This window comes from Lygodium microphyllum, chromosome 9 (genome assembly GCF_053477565.2).
Source record: "Lygodium microphyllum isolate KBCC chromosome 9, Lygodium_microphyllum_v1.1.10, whole genome shotgun sequence".
Lineage (NCBI taxonomy): Eukaryota > Viridiplantae > Streptophyta > Polypodiopsida > Schizaeales > Lygodiaceae > Lygodium > Lygodium microphyllum.
Genome location: NC_141143.1, coordinates 153,656,653 through 153,680,051, shown reverse-complemented (window position 1 = coordinate 153,680,051; position 23,399 = coordinate 153,656,653). Strand labels below are relative to the sequence as shown.

General features: G+C 42.5%; 3 protein-coding genes across 4 annotated transcripts in view; 1 reads left to right on the top strand and 2 right to left on the bottom strand.

Annotated features, from left to right (window-relative positions):
• LOC148031736 (VAN3-binding protein-like) overlaps nucleotides 1-16,159 on the bottom strand; it is a 31,403-nt gene extending 15,244 nt beyond the window's left edge. Inside the window, exons 1-2 of the mRNA XM_087685375.1 lie at nucleotides 16,149-16,159; nucleotides 13,633-13,690 (exon numbers count right to left, since the gene is read on the bottom strand). The gene's annotated coding sequence lies outside the window, so the exon portion shown is untranslated. The remainder of the gene's footprint in view (nucleotides 1-13,632; nucleotides 13,691-16,148) is intronic.
• On the top strand, nucleotides 6,943-7,581 carry LOC148031737 (uncharacterized). The gene is made up of 2 exons (XM_087685800.1): nucleotides 6,943-7,128; nucleotides 7,216-7,581. The coding sequence occupies exons 1-2, from the start codon at nucleotides 6,943-6,945 to the stop codon at nucleotides 7,579-7,581; spliced, it is 552 nt and encodes a 183-aa protein (XP_087541926.1).
• A 1,240-nt stretch (nucleotides 16,160-17,399) lies between the features above and the next one.
• On the bottom strand, nucleotides 17,400-19,090 carry LOC148031735 (uncharacterized). 2 transcript variants are annotated; one of them, XM_087685372.1, is made up of 3 exons: nucleotides 18,785-19,089; nucleotides 18,046-18,120; nucleotides 17,400-17,907 (listed from the first exon to the last, which is right to left on the bottom strand). In XM_087685372.1, the coding sequence occupies exons 2-3, from the start codon at nucleotides 18,047-18,049 to the stop codon at nucleotides 17,534-17,536; spliced, it is 378 nt and encodes a 125-aa protein (XP_087541498.1). In that variant the 5' UTR covers nucleotides 18,050-18,120; nucleotides 18,785-19,089; the 3' UTR covers nucleotides 17,400-17,533. The 2 variants fall into 2 exon arrangements, with proteins under 2 accessions (XP_087541498.1, XP_087541499.1); XM_087685373.1 differs by having other exon boundaries at nucleotides 18,046-19,090.
• Between the last annotated feature and the right edge of the window lie 4,309 nt (nucleotides 19,091-23,399).

Genomic DNA, 23,399 nt, shown 5'->3' with positions numbered 1-23,399 from the left:
AGAGGTAAACAAACACTTCCTAGAAGTGATGTGCTTTGACGCCCCATTGTCAAAATACGATGTTTGCTGCATTTCAACCGCATTAAATGCTGAATCAACCATTGAAGAATCATAACTGCATGTGAGAAATGCATAGTTCTCCTCTACAAAGTTGGCTAAAGTATCATCATCAGTAGATTTGCTGGTTGATGTTTCTTGGACAACCAAACTAGAGTTCTTTTTCTTCTCTTTGACCAATCTCTTTCTACATTCATCGATATAGTGACCAAGCTTCTTGCAACAATGGCATTTCCCCTTCTTTTTAGTCTTTTTTTTGTCTTGGACAACCTTATTTGATGGCTTTCTAGCATCACCCTTTTACTAAATTTTTACATTTTTCTTGACTTTTCCTTTGCCTTTGAACTTGGAAAGCCTAGCCACATCACCTGAACACAATACCACATTCTTCCGAGTATGTTCCTCTTGCAGCAAGAGGCCTTCCAACTCCACAAATGTAAGGGGCTGCTGGCCCCCTCTCAAAGACAACATCAAAGAGGTGTGGAAACCAAGATATGACTCTGGAAGAGAGTTCAGTGTGATGCTTACCAATTTAGCATCCTGAATGACCTAATCAACATTGAGTAGCTGCTCACGCAAATCCTATATGTGAGTAAGGTTCTCTGTCATGCTATCACCTTCATCCATGGTCACATTGGCCAACTCTCTGTGGAGATAGGATATCCTAGTCTCATTGCATGCTGCAAACATACGCTCAAGTACATCCCATGCTGATTTTGAGGTCTTACAAGGCCAAATGTGTGGAATAATTGCCCTTTTCATAGACAAGGCAATCAAAGAAAGTGTCTGTGCATCTTTTGAGTTCCATTTCCTCTAATCCTTGGTAGGAGGGAGAGGAGGGGCAGCAGCAGTAGTAGCACCAATACCACCACCAATAGCACCAACAACCTGTCCTCGAGCATTACGCTGAGATGTCTGAGGTGCAAGACCTCCTGGTCACTGAAAATCACTGTAACATAGTCCCACAAGTCCTTCGCCATAAGAAGGTTACAAGCCATAAAACTCCACAGTGGGTAGTTTGAGCCATCAAGTTTGCCCTCCTGAGTGAGGACACCAAGGATGTTGCTCTGATCAGTATTTCCCTAATGTGCCATGCTGTCAATGATAGACAAAAATCTGCAACGAAATACTTCAATGTTGAAGTATAGAGTATACTCCTCAAAGTACCAAAATCACCCACAGGATTAAGAAATAAGTACCAAATTGTCACTCAAATGCCAAAGTGTGCACAATGCCACCCACATCAGCACTCAGTCAATAAATTACAGCACTATACTGCTGTACCACACCCGCCACGAAATGTGTGCCTACAAAAGTACAAAATACAGCGACTTAATGCTCATTCTTACCAAATTTTAATAAATTTTTCCAGAATTCTCTGCCCAATCTAACTGTAAAAGCAATTAAATGCTACTATACTGCTTCTTGCTTGCCTTAGAGTGCGTATCGGGCAAAAGCCCTAGATTTCTTTCTAAAATTTCAAAGAAATTGAATAAATTTGTACCTTACAATTGGAATTTCTGCAAAAATGCCGCCTTGGGATGTGTGTCAATAGTGAACAGCAGTTGAAATCTGCCTCGTGATGTGTGCCGGATCCAAAATTTTGAAAAGCCCCAAATTTTCTTGAGCCAATGTGGAAGAAATTGTGCAATATCTATGAGTTTGGTAACAATTTGCGCAAAGGGCCTCCAATCGGGCAAAAGCCCCAAATTTTTTGTGGGAAAGTCCAAGAAATTGAGAAATTTCTTTAAATTGGTTGTCAATTTGAGCTCCGGGAACAAGAATTAGCAAAAGCCCTAAATTTTTGGATAGCACGAGCTGAGATTCGAGAAGAGATGGCTGAAATAGACTCGCAATTCCAAAAATTTTGAGAAAACCCCAAATCTGAAAATTAAGGTTTTTGCACTTTTTAGGGTTTGCAGAAATTGGTAGGCAGGACTGAGAAAATGGCAGGCAGAGCTGAGAAAATGGTGGGCAGAGCTGAAAACAGCAGCATCTCTTCCAAAACAATAGCTCCTTGGGCTGCATGCAGGGCTGCGTGTGGGACTACGCATTGGACTGTGTGCAGGGCTGCGCACAAGCTGAAAATAGCAGATATGGAGCAGATGACTAAGTTGGACAGATCTGGAGCAAATGGACAAATTTGGAGCTGATGGCTGAACTGGACAGATCTAGAGCAGATGGACAGATATGGAGTAGACAAGAGACGGCTCAGCTACAGCTCCTCCTCCACTTCAGTAGCACCTCACAGCAGCTGAAAACTCTTCCTTGATCTAAGAACCAAGCTGGCAGCAATAGAACCTTGGGCGGGATGGCACCAGCTGACAGTGGGTGAATGTAGTCCGCGCGTACGAGTTGCTCTGATACCAAATGTTGGAAAATGGCAGCCAGCTATGGAGAGAGAGAGAGGAGAGACAATGACATCAAGAGAGTGAGTTGAAGCAAAAAGAGAAGAGTGTTCTTGCTAGAATGAAAGATAGAGTGAAAGTACAACTTATGTTTAGGTCAAGGATTGACCTAACCAGCCTTCCATACCAACTAACTAGAGTTAGGTTTATTTTACTCTAGAGCCTAGTGTCACTACTTTAAGTTTCTAAGACACTAGGTGTGCACACCTTACATTGACACTTTAATAAGTGTCCACACCACACAAATTACATTGGGCACTGCCCATAGAATCGGCAAATTCTAACAAGCACATTCAAGATCATTTCTTCTGTTGCTGAAATCTGAGAATTTTGGAGCTGATTTGCTGTTGTTCCTGCAACTCCAACATGGGCAAGGACTCTCCAACAGTTCGCTTTAAGGGGGTCGGGTTTCACGCCTAGCAAACCCGCATCAAGCTTATCCTAATGAAGAAGGGTCTCTGGGCCATCACAAGTGGCACAGAAAAGAAGCTTGTGCTGCATTAGGCTTGGATTGAGTCTCCTTAAAATAGCCCCCAAGAGGCAATTAATACAAACTTACCAAAAATAATTGGCTTATTTTGATAGTAGGACAAATGTACTCCCCAATCCTCTATAAATAGGAGTTTGTGTTTGTGCATCCCCAATCCCATTATTGTGGCCAGCTATCTTTCAGCCCTCTGATCACCTATTGCTGTCAACACCACTACCTGGAGCGGTTCATGGAGATTCTTGGAGTCACAGCCCCTACACAACTGAGCAACCTAATTTTCAGCCATACTACACCTGTGTTTCAGTCTACAGCTGTGCCTTGCTGGTCTTGGACACTATTCAGCTGCTGCACCCTACCACCAAGCATCCAATACATCCTCTACAGCTGCTTCCTTCATCTGTGTTTTGCTGTTGGTGCGCTTTCTAGAGCTGGTACTACTGCATTTGCTGCCAAGAAAGGCCACCCTGCTGGTCACCTGCTCTGCTAATGTGACTTCGAGTTGCTGATGTCATCATTCAACACATATTCATCTGTTTATGCTGCCAAACACACCACCTTAATGCCACCCAATCATTAGAGCTGTACTGATCAGCTGACATCATCGTCCATCTAGCTGGGTTCAGGATCCATTCAAGTATGACACACTGTGATGTCCACTGCTTCAGCCACCTCTATCCTGGTCCTAGGGACACAGAGGTTGGAGCCCCTCTGATTGCATCATGTATTATCATTCATGCATTCTCATTCAGCATTCTATAGATTGTGTTCTCTGTGTTGTCATACACTTTGCATTTTTTGCTTGCCACACAATTTCATTACATGGTATCAGAGTAAAGGTGCTCTAAAAGCTAAAGATCCTTACCCATCTTGAAGAGCAAAGCTTGGCCTTCCAGAATGCAAGAACACCTTCTTAGATGTCTTCCGCATTGTCACCAAAGCATTCTCCCTCAGAGCCTAGACCATGGATGAAAGAGATTGGTATTCTCAATTGACTTCCTTAGAGCCGATGACATCGGCTCTAAAGGATTGTTGATACTCTTGATCCAAAATATATATGCTTACTTGTGAGGAATACGAGCTGGTCCTGAGGCACAAATTGGGCAAGATCAACTTGGAGTGAGCTCCTACACTCTTGATCCACCTCATGCAATGCCTTCAAAATACGAGTCCACTCACTACAAGGGATTGGGCTCATACCCGCGCTCCTAGCCGCACAAAATGACTTGGGAAAAAAAGTGTCGGCCCCGTGTAATAGCGCGTGTATCATCGCGGCCAGAGACATGCGTGTAAAAGCGCGTGTACAGTGACAGCCAGTCGCGCAAATACACGACCCCATACACGCGTTCTGGACAGTTTTGCTGCGAATTTACACGCGAATCTAACAGACTATCCGCGTAAATATACGCGATTTTGACAGATGACACGCGCTTATACACGCGATCACAGAGGGAAAAAAAAAATCCAGAGGGCACCCAAAGGCACTCTCTGGATTTTTTTTTGGTGCATTGCACCACAAAAAAAGAGCGATTTAGATTTCAAGACACGAGACTCACTCTCTATGAATACACGATTCAATATTACTATCTAAAACTTAATACACGACTCAAGACTCACGATTCAATACATTGTCAATACATGATACATTTGTGTACAAGGGAGTCCATATGTCAAAATAGCCCATGGCTTTAATTAGGAACAAATATATACAAAGTCAAATAGGGAGCTAGGTGCAAAAAATCCCATGGCTTCAGTTACAAAATTTTTTTGTACAACCACATCCTACAGTATTCTGAAAGCTAATCAGAGGATGATGAGGACCCTGTGCTCTCTCCATGATCAGAGGAGCTCGCATCGGTATATTCCGATGAGTGGTGCTCGCCTCCACCAGGAGCAGTGGCACGAACATCAGCAGTGGCGGCTGGATCATCAAGGGCAGGAGCATCAACAGCTTGTGCCTGTTCAAGAAATATACCGTATGTAAGTATACATATATATGCAATTAAATAAACCGAAATCATTCATTTAGAGTTTTCAAGTACCTGTCGACCGTATGGTCTCATGGCCGCGTCAAACTGCGCATCCGTAATACGTCCCTCGTTTCTGAAGATGGCCCACATGTCACGTCTGCTATTGCGGTGAGCATACCCAGTCTCGTGGGCTGTGGGCCTCCTCCCCATAACCCGTCGCTGTAACATAATCAAGATAGTTTGTAAGATCAAAACAATCATAGAATCAATGAATTTGGCAAACAATCAAATAAAGAGGCAAGTTACTTACGAACTCTGCCTCCCACGACTCGACGCCGCCAGATCCGAAATGCGACGATCCAATGGTCTCCATCTGGATCCGTCGTGCCTCCACATGCTGCATGCTCTTCACGCCTCCCTCTGTGCGCTTCTTTGCCTCCTTCCACTCGCGTTTGTGGGCAGTGGCAGGTTTCTCACAAGGATAGCCACCCGCAGCTACATTCACCCCATCATCGTACGCGAGTTTCTTAAGGTGAGATCTTTTATTACTTAAGATCTCCCTTATTCGCGTCCTTCCCCATACATCCGAGAATGTCGCTCGTGGGGGATTGGGGTACCGACTATGTACACTATCTAGGACCTCCCTAACTAACCGGCTCTCCTGATCTTTAAATTTTACAAAACAGTTTCTATACATGTTTGAAACTACCCCCCGCATATACTCCATCACCTCTTTCCCTCTCGCATCCATGACTACCCCGCCCCTATCCGTAACATCGTAGAAAATCTCTCCCTCCACCTCTCTCGCCTCCTCCGACTCCTCACTGTCTCCTCGTACATGCCTCCCTCCATGCCCTCTCTCACCGCGTGCCCTACTACCCCCCCCCACCAAAGCACCCGCCGCATAATCCTCCACTCCCGCTCTCCCTACTGCGGCGTCGGCTCTCATCTGTACTGCGGGAGTAGCCATGACTAGGGGTGGCTGCACGTGACTGTGACTGTGAGGGAGCACGTGATGGTGGCCGTGAGCCCTCACGTGACGGTACAGAGGAGGGTGTGCGTGAGTGTGTCCGTGCAGGGGTGTGTCTCCTCGGTGAGCGTGTATGCGCAGGGGTACGTCTCGCCGGACTCGCAGGCGTAGACGGCAGTGGAGAGGCTTGTGTACTTGGGGGCGCGGTGTGACCTGGGAGTCTAGGAGGAGGATGGGCATACATATACTCTGTCAGCTCCACTGGATTAGGATGGCGCCCAAAATGGTTTATCATCTCCATCATCCAAGTGGCGTATGCCAACGGATCGGAGGAAGAGCCTGGATCCATGAAGAATCTGCAAAGCGTCGAAATTCCGCCTCAATGAACCAAGCAAAACATGCATATAAAAAATAAACATATCTCCTACAATATATCTCCTCAATATATCTCCTACAATATATAACCTACAACATATATCTACCATTCTAGAAAATAAACATATCTCTTACAATATCTCTTACAATTCTATCCTCTGTCACTTTCAAGTACACATAGCACGGGTGGAAAGAAAGAAAGCGACAGATTTGCCAAAACAAACAAACGACAACCAACCTCTTTGAAAAGTCTTTGAAAAGTGAGTTCGTTGATTCTTGCTTCTCTCTCCCTTTCTATGTTGTCTGCACCCTTTGCTTCTTTTGGGTAGTCCAAGAGGGAGAAGGCTGGTTGGAAGAGGCAGGTTCGGTTTTAAAAGAAGGGCTTTTGAAAGAAAGAAAGCAGGCGCAGAAAGAAGAAGTGTTTTGAAAGAGGGCGCGCTTTTAAAAGAAAGAAAGCGACGCGCGCGGCAGGTAAATGCGAAAAGCACGCGTGTAAAAGCGCGTGTAAAAGCGCAGCAGAACACATTGTAGACGCGCCTGTACACGCGACACAGAGACTGTTTATACTTTTTTTTAAAACTGATTATTCTTGTGTATCCATTGTTTTGTGCATAGGATGTGTATGATTTCACTAAAAACTGATCCTACTTCTGTATTGGTTATTTTGGACATAGCATGTCATCATCCTCTTCAAGCAGTTCTGATGAGGATGAGACAATGCGTCATCGTGATCGCGACGTGTGGCTGGCACAAAGGATCAAGTGTACGTGTAATCGATGTCAAGGGTGCATTGTACGAGCGCGTCGAATTACATTGAATCACATCTCGATGTATGGAGAATGGATTCAAACAGGTTTAGATGTGAGAAGATGTGAATTGAAAGTATTAAAATAACTCATGGTGTGCAAATTAATGGAGCGCGTTGTAATATATATACTGTGATTGAAGCAGGATGCAGTACCACACCCTAACATGGTGCCATACGCACGGCGAGAGCATGCAAAGCGTCGACGAGATGATGCTGGAGCTTCAGGATCTCTTGTCGGAGATGAGTGGGAAAGGGATGACAATAGCCCTGCACCCCACGAAGTTGTGGAAGAGGAAGTGTTTGATGACATGGTACGGAATCTTTTTAGGGATGATCGCAAAGGTGTGGACGACAATGATATGGAACAAGAGCATCTCTACAACGCTTCATCGACACCGGTTTTTGAAGGGTGCACATTCTCTATTTTACGTGCTTCACTTGAACTGCTCAATATACAAACAGTTTATGGATGGAGCAATGCAAGTCTTGACGCATTATTGAAGTAAGCATTGTAACTTGCAAATTTGAGTTAGTGGTTTTTGGTTTACAGTATAGGGTTTAGGGTTATGGGCTAATTGATGATATTGGATGCAGGCTATTATCAAACATGCTTCCAAAGGGGAATAGACTACCCACCTCAAGAGACAAAGCGAGGCGCTATGTGACATCTCTTGGAGGATTGGATTATGATCGCATACATGCATGCATCAATGATTGCATTCTCTTTCGTGGGACGCATAAGGAGGCTCGACAGTGTCCCACTTGTGGTGAAGCAAGGTATAGAACAGATGTGAAGAGTTTTGATGTACCTCGTAAAGTCTTGCGACACTTTCCTATAATTCCTCGCATCAAACACATGTTCAAGTGCAAATCCATAGCAGAGCTCATGTCATGGCATTCCTCGCATCGATCGGATGATGGCATGTGGAGAATTCCTGCAGACACTCCTGCTTGGAAGCATATTGAAGATGAGTGGCCCAGCTTTAAAACAGAGCCCAGAAACTTGAGACTTGGCCTAGGTATGGATGGAGTGAATCCGTTTGGTTTCAAGAGCACCGCATACAGCGTGTGGCCGGTTGTGTTGGTGAATTACAACCTTCCACCATCAATGGCGATCAAGAAGGGACATCTTATGTTATCCCTTCTGATTCCAGGGAAACATAAAGTCAAGCATATGGATGTTTATCTTGAACCGTTGATTGATGAGTTGGAGGAACTATGGAGAGGTGTTGCGGTAGTGGACATTAGTAGGCCTCCCTCCTCTCGACACTTCGACTTAAAAGCAGTGTTGATGTGGACAATGCATGACTTTCCAGGATACAGCGATTGTTCTGGTAAGAATTCTAACTACCTCCCGACTCTAATACTACTAGCTATATCAATTATAACTATTGACTTTATTATTCTAACTTTTTTTTTATTTTAACAGGTTTGAGGACATCGGGTAAACATGCATGTCCTATATGTGGCCCTTCATTGGTACATGAGTATGCTGATGGTTTGTGTAAGACCATATTCGATAATCATCATCGATTTCTCCCATCAGATCACCCTAAATATGCTCCTAGTAAGAGGAACATTCATCCACAGACACTTCGTGCAAAAGATTGGAAGCGTATTTGGGAGTCTTCAAATGTTCTTCCTCCAGATGGCATGAACAGGTACATCTCCATTGTTTCCAATCTTGTTTTGTGTAGTCTCTAAAGTTGGAATAAAGATGACAGTCTGCAATCCCTTGTGTAGGTACTCCATTTTTTTCCGGCTACCATATTGGACCCATCTCAAGATCAACCATCTTCTTGATCCCATGCACATCTTCAAGAATGTGGGATCTAGTATTTGGGAACATGTTATTGGTAAAAGAGACAATGTTAGCGTACGGGAGGACTTGCAGGTCGCAGGACGTATGCGTCAAGCTTGGCCACGAGAGGAGGGTGGGCACGTTCGTCTTCCGCCTGCTCCCTGGATTATATCAAAGAAGGAGGAGAAGCAGGTAAAGCAAGCCATCACCACTTTGCGTACTCCCACTAGATGCATGAGATCGTTGAAGGGAGCGTTTACAACCACTAAGAAAAGAGGGGTTGAGCAACTACATGGGTTGAAGTCCCACGATTGGCACAAGATGCTCCAAGTAAGTGTTTTTCAATTATTGTAGGTTGAAATTAAATTTTGTAATGCCCTAATTCAAATATACATGTGCTCTTATGTGCACAGTTCATACTACCTACTAGCATCGACCACTGTGCAGACAGGAGTTTGAAAAGATGTATTTATAAGATGGGCGAGCTTGTGAGGTATGTAAATCCCATGTAAGATCACCCTTCATTATACCTTGCAAAATGAATGTGCATGAGGTATAACGTACTGTGCATTTATTTTTCAGATATGTTAGTTCCAAAGCAATTGATCCAGCCACATTGGATGATGCGCGTGTTATGGCAGTGGAGGTGGTTTGTATGGTAGAGGAGACTTTTCCGCGAACCATTCTCACAAGTCAACTACATCTCATTGTGCATTTAGTGGATGAAATTGCTTTATGTGGCACTGTGCATGCCCGTTGGATGTTCTTCCTAGAGCGCTTCATGAAGACCTTAAAAGACTTTGTGAGGCAAAGTGCAAGGCCCGAAGGAAGCATGGCTGAGGGTTGGTTGATACAAGAGTCTCTTGTATATATATCAGAATTTCTTGATCAGGTGGATAGCTCTTTGCCGCGACTATGGAGCAATGAAGAGGACTTGAGGATGACGTCTATTGTGCCTCAAGGAAAAGGACAGAGCAAAGTAATTGAGAGAACATTGATTGATGATCTTAATTTCACTTGCATCCTTAATAGTGATGTGATGAGCAGATGGGTTACAAGATACGAGGATGCAAAGACAAAAAGGCAAGCAGACAGAGCTCTCTTTCGGAGGCAACATGGCTCTCGTAAGGCGTACCCTAAGCATCTAGCAACACTTCCGAATGATATTCATGTTGATTGGTTGCATGAGGAAATGGAGAGAGCAGAGAGAGATGAGGGGCTGCATATCACGGCGGAAGAATGGGAGTATGCACGAGGATGCATGTTAAAGGTACATAGAACAAATGTAAATTTGCATTCTTTGTAAGTGATTGGCTTTTCATATTTATTCACATTAATTGCTTACATAGATATTGCTTATATTTTGGTCCAGTGCACTATGTTCAATGCTATATGGTGTGAAGGCAAGCATTTTCGAACACAAAGAATAGATGAAAAGAGGAATACACAAGATTGCGGTGTCATTAGTAGCTTTGAGGGAGCCAATGGAAAAATTGATGATTATTGTGGCACAATCCAAGACATATACAGACTTGACTTTCGCCGCTTCTTTGTGTATGTTTTGGATGTCAAATGGCAAATGAACGTGGTGGAAAAAGGGCCTAACGCAACGATAAAACGCCATGCAAGTGGCTATGTAACTATTGACTCTACAAAGTTTTGGCAAACAAAGAAAGATAGGCTCGTATTGCCACAACAATGTGAGCAGGTATGCATTTTTTTACAAATGTGTTTCATGTACATATATATCTAAGCTCGCGCACCCCTTGACTTTTGATATGCTAATTAATTAATGAATTATGTGTATTTGAGCAGGTTATCTATCTGCCAATGGTGCATGACAGTAAATGGTGGTATGTCATCCCTATTGCACCACGTTCCAAAGTAATGTATAATACATTCACTGATATGGAGCATATGGAGGATGTGGCAAGCCGCGAAGAAGATGATGTCGAACATGCCAATGTAGATGATCATGATAATGAGGATGAGCGTGCCATTTCTCACGATCATGAGGATGACCCTTCCATTGAGGATGATGGTGATGATGATGAGAATGATCAAGGCATCGGTACCATTATCAATGGGCAAAATAGCGATAGTAGAATAAATTTAATCGTAGCCTTACAAATTGATCAAATGGATATTGATGTTGATCGTTTGGCAAGGATGGATCTTATTGAAGATGAGATCGAACCCTAACCAATCCATCACTGTATTGTTCCAAATTCATGACATTTCTATTGTATACTTTGTCTTTCAATAACCATATGAAGATATATTTTTCAATATATTACGTTGTTGTAAGTGCATGTAGTGGGATTTTGTAATGGTTTGTAAACACTGCAATGCACAATGACATTTTTAAAACTTAATGGTTTTCTGTTTTGAAAAGAAATGGATTTCTGTAGTTAGGCTCTGTGTCGCGTGTAACAGAGCGTGTATTATGACAGTTTTTACGCGCAAATACACGCGCCCTCACATGCAATTATACACGCGCTGTTACATGCATGTATACACGCGCCCGATATTGCTGTAAGTATAAACGACCATACACGCGCCTGTAACTTTTCGCGTGTAATGGACGCGTGTATGGCAGCATTGTGTTGTAGTGACTGAGCAAACTTACAACGTGGAGGATCTTGCACATCAACTACAGATCCACGTTGGTGCAGATTACGAACCCCCTACTAAAAGAGGACAAAGCAATTTGTAAAACATGAGCTGTCCATGTCAATCCTTTCACCAAACATAGTGCACGGTACATACGATACAACTTTTACAAGTTCTTTCATTCCCCCCTCTAAACCTCAAATCATGGGTGAAAGGTATCATAAGGGTCCAAACCCATACCAGTATGTAAATGAAAGAAGAGGTGATTACAGAAGAAAGAGGTCAAGTAATGCCTTTACATCACATGCTTATTCCAATTAATTATTACTTTTGATGCTTCATCTTCATTCAATCAAACTCACTCTTTACAATTTAATTTCCACCTGTCCCACCCATGTCACAAATCTGTTTGCTTCTGCTGCATACACCAACTGAGACATCCACAATTCACCACATTGGGGTACCACACCATCGGGCACGTAACTCATAGGTCATATTCCTATCCCTCAGTTGGGGGGTGTCAATGCTAGAATTGTGGGAGTTCCACTCCCCAACCAAGCCCTGATAGGGACCTACACTTAGGGTTTCCCACTCACGCATATCAAGCCCTCGTGTCAATGCTACAATTGTGGGAGTTCCACTCCTAAACCAAGCCCTGATGGGAACCTACATGCAAGTTATCCCACCCATGGGTATCAAGCCCCTCACATCCCTTCCTTCTCATAGGTGGCCAATTGGTCAGTCACCTCCTTTGGGCAAACACCTAGAATCATCATATGTTACACACTTCAATGCTGCATAAAGCACCAATCACCCATATGTTTATTCTATGCCACCCATTTATCCGAATCCTCACACAACCATCCATACATTTGTATCGACCAAGAATGTGTTTAGTGATAAGACTCATTTCAATAGGTCTAACTTTACAACTTCAATAAATTTGATGTGACATGTCTTGGATTCACAAAGCTTGTAGGACCTTATTCAAGGGTCAAAACCCCAACTTGACCCCCAATATTTCTCATATGAGGTAGTCCAGTTTTGAAAGAGCAAAAAAGCCATAGCATTGCAAGCTCATGCGACGTCTTATCCTTGAGTTTCACTCACAACTTGAGCAATTTCATCTAGCATCAAATATTTTGGGTACATCTAGTCAATTGCTATGCGGTGCAAGATTGTGCTCAACATATCAACCTTGAGCACACAGTCCAAGAGTTCAAAGCCATTGAGAGGAATGACTTAATTATGGGTTAATGAAAACCCTAAATTTCGTGGCTCAACAATTAGCACCAATTTCGACCCGCTTTTTGATTTCTTAGCATTTCATCTTTTGGTTTTCCTACAGTTTTGGTGGAAGCTTTCTTGTCTACATGATATCCTTCCTAAAAAGTATGTGCAATGTCTTAGGGTTATTATATGTTTATGCATTTTAGTTATCAAAGAATAATGAGTATATTCTTATTTTAAATGATGGCTCAATAGGGTCATCCAATGGCAAATCTTTCCTTGAAGTATTTACAACCTTTTCTTGTAGATGTGAATGTCTATGTATTTTCATCCCTTCATATATAGAAAATATTAGAAACCAAATTGTGTATATCTGCACATGTGCATGCGCGCGAGAGAGAGAGAGAGAGAGAGAGAGAGAGAGAGAGAGATTGGCACACTACAGTTTCTTCTACCTCCCTTTAGCCACTCTGCTTCCTTTGTACATTCATCATACTATGCACGATGGCCTAGAGCCATGCTGCATTTTGTAATCATGTAATCTTGTATTTTTTTCGTAATTAATACAAATATCTTTTACAGAAAAAAAAAGAGGTTGGCATTCAGTAGTTTCTTCTTCCTCTCTGCCGTGACTCTTGTATTTTTCATGTAATTAATACAAATTACTCATTACACAGAGAGAGAGAGAGAGAGAGAGAGAGAGAGAGAGAGAGAGAGAGAATCTCTTACTATTCAAGCACTTCAGCAAGTTTTCTCTTTCCTGCTATCACACTTCTGACTTTTGTGGGTTATGTTTTTAAGCAATGGTGAACATGGGGTTTTCCATGCTAGCTAGACAACCTCTTGTACATATGATTATTCTTTAATTTCAGATCCTTTACACACACACACACACACACACACACAGAGAAACTTTTTTCTGTTCTTGAAATGGTGCCAGCCAATTGCTTACTTCTGAGCTTCAAAATCACCTGCATACAATTCTTTATGACATCAAGGTGAAACATATCCTATTAGTAATTAAGAGATTAGTGCTTAGCTACCAGTGTCTCAATGAGTCAGAGAACCATAAATTTTCATATTTAACACTAAGCAGGTGGAAGTTGGACATGAAATATTAGACACAGTTACGTCATCATGTCTGATAGTTTCAGTACACATGCTTCCTTCAGTGAACTCTTTTACTGACAGTGAAAGAGTTCATTGTGACAGTTGGGACACATAACCCTCTTCACAAAGAGCTCAAAAGAGACATTGTAGTGTGGATTTGAGGGGAATGGCTTGTTCTGTGGCCCCAAAGGTGGTCAAATAGAGGATTGAAAAAATCTTAAGGTGTTAGTATTGTGGCAAGGATCAGAGATGAACTCTAACTAAGTTGAAGGCTCAAAGCATATGAAAACTGGTCTTTATTGTTACACATTCGTTACCTAATCTTAGGTATCCAACCCGAGAGTACACGGTATGTGCTTACAACTACATTAACAACTGAATGGTGGATAAAAACCAACTGGTTGCAGGTAACAAGTTCTTTGAGAAAGGTATTTAACTTTATATTTATCTTTGGGTTTTAATAACAAAATCGGAAACACGACTTCAGAATCAAGGAACAGGACAATCTAAACAGGAACATCTTCTCCTGATTAAGGAGAGAATAAGGAAGCAGGATAATGAAACCCATCTGGACTTTAATAAGAGAATTCTCAAATCTTTGAGTTAGATGATAATTGGCCTCTCCTCTGCTTTCACAACTGTTAAACCAACACTATAACCTTGATCAGTAAGCTCGTTAGGAGATGGCTTTTTGCTGGAATGTGTGCCAGTGATATTACAGATTTGAGAGCATTGTATCACTGTTCCTCTGGTTGATACTGTGTAAAGCCATTTCAACTCCAGAAAAAGCTTCCAAGCTGGGGATAGGGAGAGGTAATGGGTTACACCCTAGCATCAGTGCCATGGAGCTCGTTGCACATTACTGCTCCAAATCAAGAACAATGCTCAAAGTCCTTTTACAGAAAAACTTTTGTAACTTTTGTCCTTGAATTTGGTTTAAGTTGACAAAGCTGAACTAGCTGTGACAACCATCAAGTCCACGAAAACACTTACTCCACCCTCACACTTACCCCTCTGGCTAGGACAATTTGACTGTGTGCAACATCACTACATTGAAGAAAAGATATTCACTTAGGCCACCAGTAGGCCCAAAGTGAAACAAAGAGAGCTTCATTTGAAGCACAAGCACAATTTCCATCATAGGAGTAGCAAATGTGATCATGCTTGCTGGAGTATTGTCAGGCGGATTCTAAGTGCGGTAACCACCAGTTGGAATAGAGGCTAGTGAAGAAAAGTGCCAAAAATGCAAAAATGACCTGCTGTTCCTTACATATCTGCATCTTTTAAGGGGGATTTTGTAGGTGTTAATGCTAGATGTTTTGTTGGTAGGAAGCTCGTATAAGATTTGGCCTTTAGGCCAAAACATAATCAGAGTGAGGCATTTTTAAGTCCCTGGCTTTAACATGACTTTCATGCTCTTTTGACACCTAAGCACCCTAATAGACCGAAATATTAGATACTTAAAACAATGATGATACCAAAAGGGCCACTCTTGGAGTTATGTGCTGCTAAGTGCTTTTCAATGTTGCTTTCTGCTTCTTTGCAAATCAGAGAGAGAATCTTAAACTTAAATTCTTAAAACAGTGTTTGATCAATGAAAAGCTCTCATAATCAAGGAGTTCTTCTGTTGAAGTCCTGGTGCGAATTCTCGCTCTTGGGAAATGTTAGAAAGCCCCATTTGCAACAGCAAGATTGATATATATGGAGGTACCCCATAGCAGACAAGATTGATATTATGGAGGTACCCCATAGCAGACAATCTTTTTCCTGAAGTTACTGGTAGATACAGTGCCAGACTATATTTCCAATAATATTCATTTCCATGAACTACATGCTGGGTTTTGTGGACTAGTTAGACTACTAAGGTTCACAGATTATCCTAGGCTCTTGACCCAGAGCACAGTTTGTTACAGTCAATACTTATTAATATGTATTGACTTGTACAGCCAAACATGTCTGTCATATGTGGTGTTCCATCTGCTGCAAATCCAGATTTGTTCTTAATGATAATAAGAGGGCTGCATGCCATCCTGTCTCAGAAGCTGACATAGCTGCTGGATGAGACCATTCTAGCCAGAAAGGAGCAGCATGGAATATCGAAGCAGCATCAACTACTAGAGCCTGAAACTCCTATCTTAAGGAAAGGCCTAAAATCTAGTAGCATCCTCCTTTGTGGTTTTCCTTTATTGTCATTGTAAAGACTACTACGGATTATCCAAGACCAAGACAAGAAACATCAGGGTATGAACCTTAAGGAGCTTACCATATTTCAAACCTTTCAATATTAAAAGACTATCAGAAACAAGTACAATCAGTTACTTGTTTATGTCGATCAAGCAGCATACGTACGAATCTCCAGTGCAGCTCACCTACAGTCACAAAAATGGGAGATAGTAGACAGCATCAATACTGAACTGACTAACTGAAGCTTTATCTTTATTAACTCCCATTGCAATCTATACCTGCACTTACTTTTATTGTACCGCACAAAAAAGTAAGAGCCCCTAGCAAGAACTTCATAACTGTAGTGGCATTCAGCCTCGCTATCATCAAAAGCAGAGCTACAACCAAATGGACTATTCTGTCTCTCACAGGGTGAAACAGCTGCATGTATGCATGCTTCACTTTGCAGCTTTGAGGCGTGTCTCACTGTTTGCGAGTCTGCAACACCATTACAGGTCTTTTGAATTCATGATCTCTAATGCAACTTTCTTATCTCACAAACAGCAAAGTTTTGGCCTTGAAGAGGTGTAAACTAGTGATGATATATCTGGCTTTCAATAACTAAGATAACATTCCAAAGTTCTGATGATTATAAATTTCATGCCATGCCATGCTTTAAAAATGTATAACAGATAGTTTGGATTGGTCACACAGAGTTACTATATTTACATTTTCGGAAGAAAAGATGGATACGTTGAGTAAATTATCATGAATGCTCTTAATTGGAACTGTTGTAGGCTTGTGGTAATAAAGAAGCAGACATATCGCATGCTTGCAACCTGATCCATCCTTATCCTATTCTATGGTGTGCTAGTGAAGAACATGTGACATGTGAACTGCATGCGCACAAACTATGCTGTCTGCATCCCTCCATGGTGTTTCATGCATCCATGTCAGTAACATCTGCCACATACAACTTGATTTCATTCATCCATGTTTTTAATGTCTCCGACATACAACTTGATTTCAGTAGCACATCTGCTGCCAAGGGAGAACTTCTATAACCCATGTTTGGCCACCTAGTTACTCCCTGTCTGGATTCAACACCAAGAAATAAATTCTTCCAGGTCAAAAATTATAAAGAAACAATATGAAAGGACTTGGATAAACTGTGACATGAACCAGCTCCCTTTGATCATGAACTTATCAGAAGATTTTGAGACTACACTCATACGTACTTATCTTCTGCTTCTCCACTAATACTGGGAGCTCCTTATGGACCACCTAATGGAGAGCCGTGTTTTGAGGTACTTACCTGGTTTTTGTCTCATTATCAAGATTCAGATTACAGGCACTTTTGGGGATATAGTTTACGGTTCCTTGGGCTAGATTCAAGTCCCTCTCCTGGACTGACCATTGGTAACAGACATATTATATGATTGCCGCTATCACATATACCTAATTTTAAAGCTTTCCGAGAGGATATGAATGATTGAGAGATCTGAAACGTTGATTTTAGGCTTGACATGGTGTAGATGCATCTACTTGCAGGAGGCAGCAGAAGCAGTCAGATTTATGATATCTTCAGCAAACTTTATTTGTCCAGCAGATCTCATAGATTCAGTAACAGCATGATGATCAGAACCAACATCCTCTGCAAAATCAGCACACTGGGCTGCAACTAATGCAGCAGCTGAGGCCAAAGCTAAGCCTAGCTTTGCATCTCTTTCATTTGATGCTGAAGCTGCTGTTCCAGCTGTAACAGCAGCTATCGCTGCAGCTACACTTGCAACAGACAAGGCTGCTTGCAATCGAGCATTTTGTGTTATGAATTTCTGTTTCTTCGGCCTTTGAACCAGTTTTTGAATGATGCAGTTTTGACCAGATTTCTCAGGCACTCCAAATGCTTCTCCAACTGCAGAATCAAGAACAACTTGTGATTGCTGTCAATATTTCTTTTAAAGAATAGAATGAAGAGGATGAGTCACTTTGTAGTATATACCAGCATGTGGATAAAGCTGATCCCACAAGCAAAGAGAGCTTGTATACTCACCCATGATTTTAGATGGAAGCAACTACCCGCTTTCATGAAAACAAATGGTTGTTCTTGTCTCATCCACAGCCAAGTCTGAGTGTCAAGTTTACCATGAACAATTATTAGCCAATCAGCACTTCAAATTGTTAGAAAAGAAATGTGTTTGGATGTGTAATTGTGTTGAGAGAGAAAGAAAGTTATTTTTAACCTCTAGGAGAGGCGAAATGAGCTTGTGAGACGAAAATAAATACACCTGAAATTCAAGGAACTATCATGTTTCCTAGGTAGAGTAAAAAATATAAAACTTTTTTTAGGGTAGATACATTTGAAATCCAAGGAACCTTGGCAGTGGCACTCTACTCTTCCAAGAGCAGCCAACCCTATAAGAGGACCAACAGGGGTAGTTCAACCCGCCAACAAGGTCCTACAAATCTTGCAAGTCCAAAATATGCCACATAAGATTTGACCAAGTGATGAAATTTGACCCATTGAAGCAAGTGTTGTCACTAAATGCATTCTTGGCTATGGCAGAAGAATGGAAGGAGGAATGATGTGTTGGATGTGTGGGTTGTGTTGGGTAGACAGGCCCGGTACTATATGTAGCACCAAGGTGCTTGGCATGGTCACTTGTGGTGGTTGACCCATCGAAGGTGGTAAAGCATGACAGAGGGTGCATAGCCCATTAGGCATAGGCATTTGGGCAAATTGTATGGCCATCTGAGTAATCTTTGGGGCTTCATATGCATGGGGTGGATACCCTTGTGTGTAGGTCCCCGATGGTGCTTGCTTTGGAGGATGGACTGCCACCACCATCGCACCTCAAACCCCAGCTGAGAGATAAGTACCACCCAACAATTCACTCATATTGACAGCTCTATTGCTATTGTTCTTGTAATATCCCTGGCCCCCATAGGAAACCCCCCCCCCCCCCCCGTTGTCACCGAACAGGTGGCGGGGGGGAGGAGAAAAGGAGGCGACGTGGAGGAGGGAGGAGGCACATGGCAACGTGGACGATGGAGAAGACGATGAAGAGGATGATAATGACAATGGATGGGGAGGCCACATGGCCTATCACCCCTCCCTAACCTTCTCAACCAGTCCGCTGTAGCACCGCCATGCAGACGGCACCACCACCACCACTCCACACCCCCCCCCCCCCCCCCCCGGTGCCAATAAAGGAGAGGAATGGGATGTCATTGGGCACATCACACAGAGAGAGAGAGAGAGAGAACCTTCTAGAAGGTTCCTCCTTTTCCCCTCCTTAGAGGGTGACCACACGTACTTGTTCTTCCCCCCCTTTTCCCTCGAGGTTGTTCACAAGCCTAATTTCCACCAAATTGGCCCCCGCTATTTGAGAAAGAGGCGGTTGAAGTCTTGTGGGGATCGCATTTAAAGTGAGGAACATCGAGAAGGGCCCCCAAGTAAAGAATTTCGAGTGCGAGGGGGGAGGGGGGAGGATCCAACGAAGCTTCAGGTGAGGGTATCACTATCAATCCAACTATGGTAACGGTCATAAGTAATAAATCTCAAATTGATAGATGCTTGCTTGATTCCCACTTGCGATATGTTAGGGTCCGAACTTTACCACGTGAGAATAGTTAGTTGAAAAAGATAAGCTTCATCTCGATTATTCGAAGGATTGAGTTTCCTAGATGCATGTATCAAGAGAAGTTAATTGCATTTAGATGCTATGCGATAAATTCATAAACAGCATATAAGGCTTCCAAGCATTGTCGTCTTCCCGTCCTCGCAATCGTAGGTGTGTTTTCATCACTTTGAAGGTATATGTTGCAAATTGCACGCCTAATGGATTGCAAGGCAAGTAGCCTAGTCTAAAAGAAATTCATTCTCGAAACTCTAAGATATTTGCCCAAGCTCTTGCTAATAACATGAACTGATAACTCATATTTAATAGATTGGGATCTTGAGGATGTGCATAGTTAGCACAAACAACGATCATAAGGATTAAAACTAAGATGCCTTGAGATCCATCCAATAGCTACTATGTTTATCAATCCTATTCAGGGTTGGGCTAGAGGTAAACAACAACTCTAAGTCTCAAAGGCAAGTAGAGAGCTCAAGGATTAGGAAACCCTAAGCCAAAGGAAAGACCGATACTTTTATATTTGTTGGGAAGAATGTTGGGTTGGCAGTCAATAAAACTTGGATCTTGTATAGTTGTATGAGAGTCTAACTTATGCCTTAACTGAAGTGTTAAGTAAAATTTTGCAAGGTATCGCTCTTAGATCCCAAGGGGAAGAGCGAATATGCAATGGAAATGTTATCGCGTCTATTCTTGCATTGTTGGAAAAATACAATTGGTTTCGTTGGTTGTTCAAACATGCTTTTACATTCAGCTGATTGTTGAAATTGTCATTTGGATGATTATTCCAAGTGCTTGTGATTTATGATAAATTCATGGCAAGGGTCTGTGATGACAAGTTGCCATGGGGATAAAGGAATGTTTTCTGCAAGATGATATTAGGGTTGAATGCCTTGTTTATGCTTGAATCTTAAATGATTTAATTAAGGAAATGATATTTTGCATGGGTGGATCACCTCCAAGATCGCACTGTGGATCAACCCGAGAAGGGCACTGCTCAATTCATGGGCCGAAGGTCAAGTGGTGAAAGGGTCAACCATGGAAATGGTGTTTCACTCCTAGGCAGCTTGTGGGTCAGGTGGAACTCTGGACACCTCTTGCCAAGTCCAGAACGGAGTTGAAGACTGCCGTAGCTCCAATGTCTGTGGCATTGGAAGATCCTATTCTAGACAAAGGATGGAAATTATGGTGCCATGTGATTTGGACCAAGTACATCTGCAGGGCAGAAGGGATATATAATTTCTCTTATATGGGAAGGAGACAAAGATTAACTTGAAGATAAGTTAAGGAACTTATTTGTAAAAAGGATTGCCTGCTCTGTTTTCGTGTCCGTGGTATAAGATACGTGAACAAACCATGTTCCCTAAAATGCTTAATTAAGGAAGCTGATTTTAAATGTCACTCATAAATGTGATAGGACCTAATTAAATAACTAAAGAACGCTTACTAAGGGAAGCGGGTGGGTGGAACCCCCGATGGGTCCGTCCTATGGCAAGGTGGTCTCAAAGAACTAGGAGGCTTCTCATAAGGTTTTATCAACGTCCAACCCTTAGAAATTGTTAGGTTAGAACATCGATTCATATCGTTTTAGGGGACCGGAATGGGACTATGCCCTACGGGTAGAGAGGTCAAGCGGCGCATCCCTCTCATTTCCCATTCTCTTTGAACCAAGTGCAACATGGATCTGCTTCGACTTGGGTATCTCTTCGTAAGGTAGGATATCCAAGACCCAACACTAGAATGCTGTCAGGAGACCTTAACCACTAGGAACCTGGATTTCAGGTCGATCGCAGTGGGTTCGGCCGTGAACGTTCCGTTGCAAGGTGGACTCGAGAAACCCCAAGCGACAAACCCTGTAACATTCCATGGGAGTGCTGAGCGACATCGCTTAGATTTGTCTCTCGATGGACTGCTAAAAACGTGCCTAGACAACCAATAGGCGGGTACGTTACAGTTGGTATCAGAGCGAAACTTCGTAATGAGGTGTCATTGATTAATATATGGTTCATAGGCATATCCTAAACAGAATAACCTAAGTGGTATGGCTTAATTGTCAAGCACCTTCTGCACCCACGAACGCTGACATGCAAGAGATCAAGAAATTCATTCTCAAGCAAATTAAGGCATCCGAGTTTGGTGAAAAAGGAATAGACATCGTAGCAGAGGCGGAGATATGGATTGAGTCGATGAATGATTATTTCTCCGTTGCGGGGACTGCTTCTACCAATCAAGCAATGATAGGCAAACTTAAGTTAGTTGACCAGGCTCGGATATGGTGAAAGCAATGGTGCAAAGATCAAGGTATTTTTTAAGCCACTGTCACTTGGACTCCAGCTGAAAAATGTTGTACGCGGACGATACCTCTGCCAACCTACCAGACTTTAAGGATGAATGAATTCTTCGAGCTAAAGCAGCTGAACTTAACCTTGAAAGCCTACTACTCAAAGTTTGTAACCCTACTAAAATACGCACCACCTATGGATATTGCGCAGTAAGTATCCAAGTTTTGCCATGGCCTGAACACTCCTTTGAACCACCATCTTGAAGCAATGCGTCCAATGGACTTGCAAGATGCATTACTTCGGGCAAAGCCAATCATCCAAGAGCTTAAATCGGGCAATTGTGACAAAGATGATTCCCAAGATCAGGACAAGAAATGCCACACATGCGGAGAGATAGGACACATTTGTAGGAGATGTCCCGACTGTCGATACTTCCACTACAATGAGCTAGGGCATGTCCAAGCAAACTACCTTGACTTAAGTACGGAAGACATTGAACCTCCAAGGAAATGAAGCTACACAGGTGCAGTCTATGGATATATAGAGGAATCAGATGAAGACGAAGACCTAGAACCCACTACACCTCTTTAGGTTGATTAGGATCCTAGAAAAATTTTAGCAACATGTAATACATGTATTGGAATAAACCTTACTCTTGTAACTACAGATAACCCGAGTAATATGAGTTGCATTAATTTTGAGCTTAGAACTTATGAGTGATTATAGATACTTTAGCAAGGAATGACAGTTATAACTTGCAATGAATTTCTCTTAAGTTGTTTCTTCTCAGCTAATATAGATTGGGTCTTACCAGAATGTCAAAGCTTGGGAGTATGCCTTAGTATTACAAGCAAAGCCGATCATCCATGGATCTCAGTCTAGATCTAAAAAGAGGACAATTCGGAAACAGAGTTTTCGAGATAAAGGACCACTTTGGTATGCTACAAGGATCCTAGGGCAATTTGGTCTAAGGGGAAAAATCCTACCTAAGACAACCAAGAATCTTGTGACCCCAAGTGATAAAGATGTGTGTTGCCGTCTGCACGCATAGAGAGAGAGAGAGAGAGAGAGAGAACCTTCTAGAAGGTTCCTCCTTCTTTTCCCCTCCTTAGAGGGTGATCACACGCACTTGCTCCCCCCACCTTCTCCTACGAGGTTGTCCGCAAGCCTAATTTCCCTCCAATTGGCCCTTGCTATTTGAGAAAGAGGCGGCTGAAGTATTGTGGGGATCGCATTTAAAGCAAGAAAGATCGAGAATGACCCCCAAGCAAAGAATGTCGAGTGGGGGGGTCCTACAACCAATGCAACGAAGCTTCGAGCGAGGGTATCACTATCAATCCAACTACAGCAACTCTCATAAGTAATAAATCTCCAAATTGATAGATTCTTGCTTGATTCCTGCATGCGATACGCTAGGTTCCGAACTTTACCACATGAGAATAGTTCGTTGAAAAAGATAAGCTTCGTCTTGATTATTCGAAGGATTG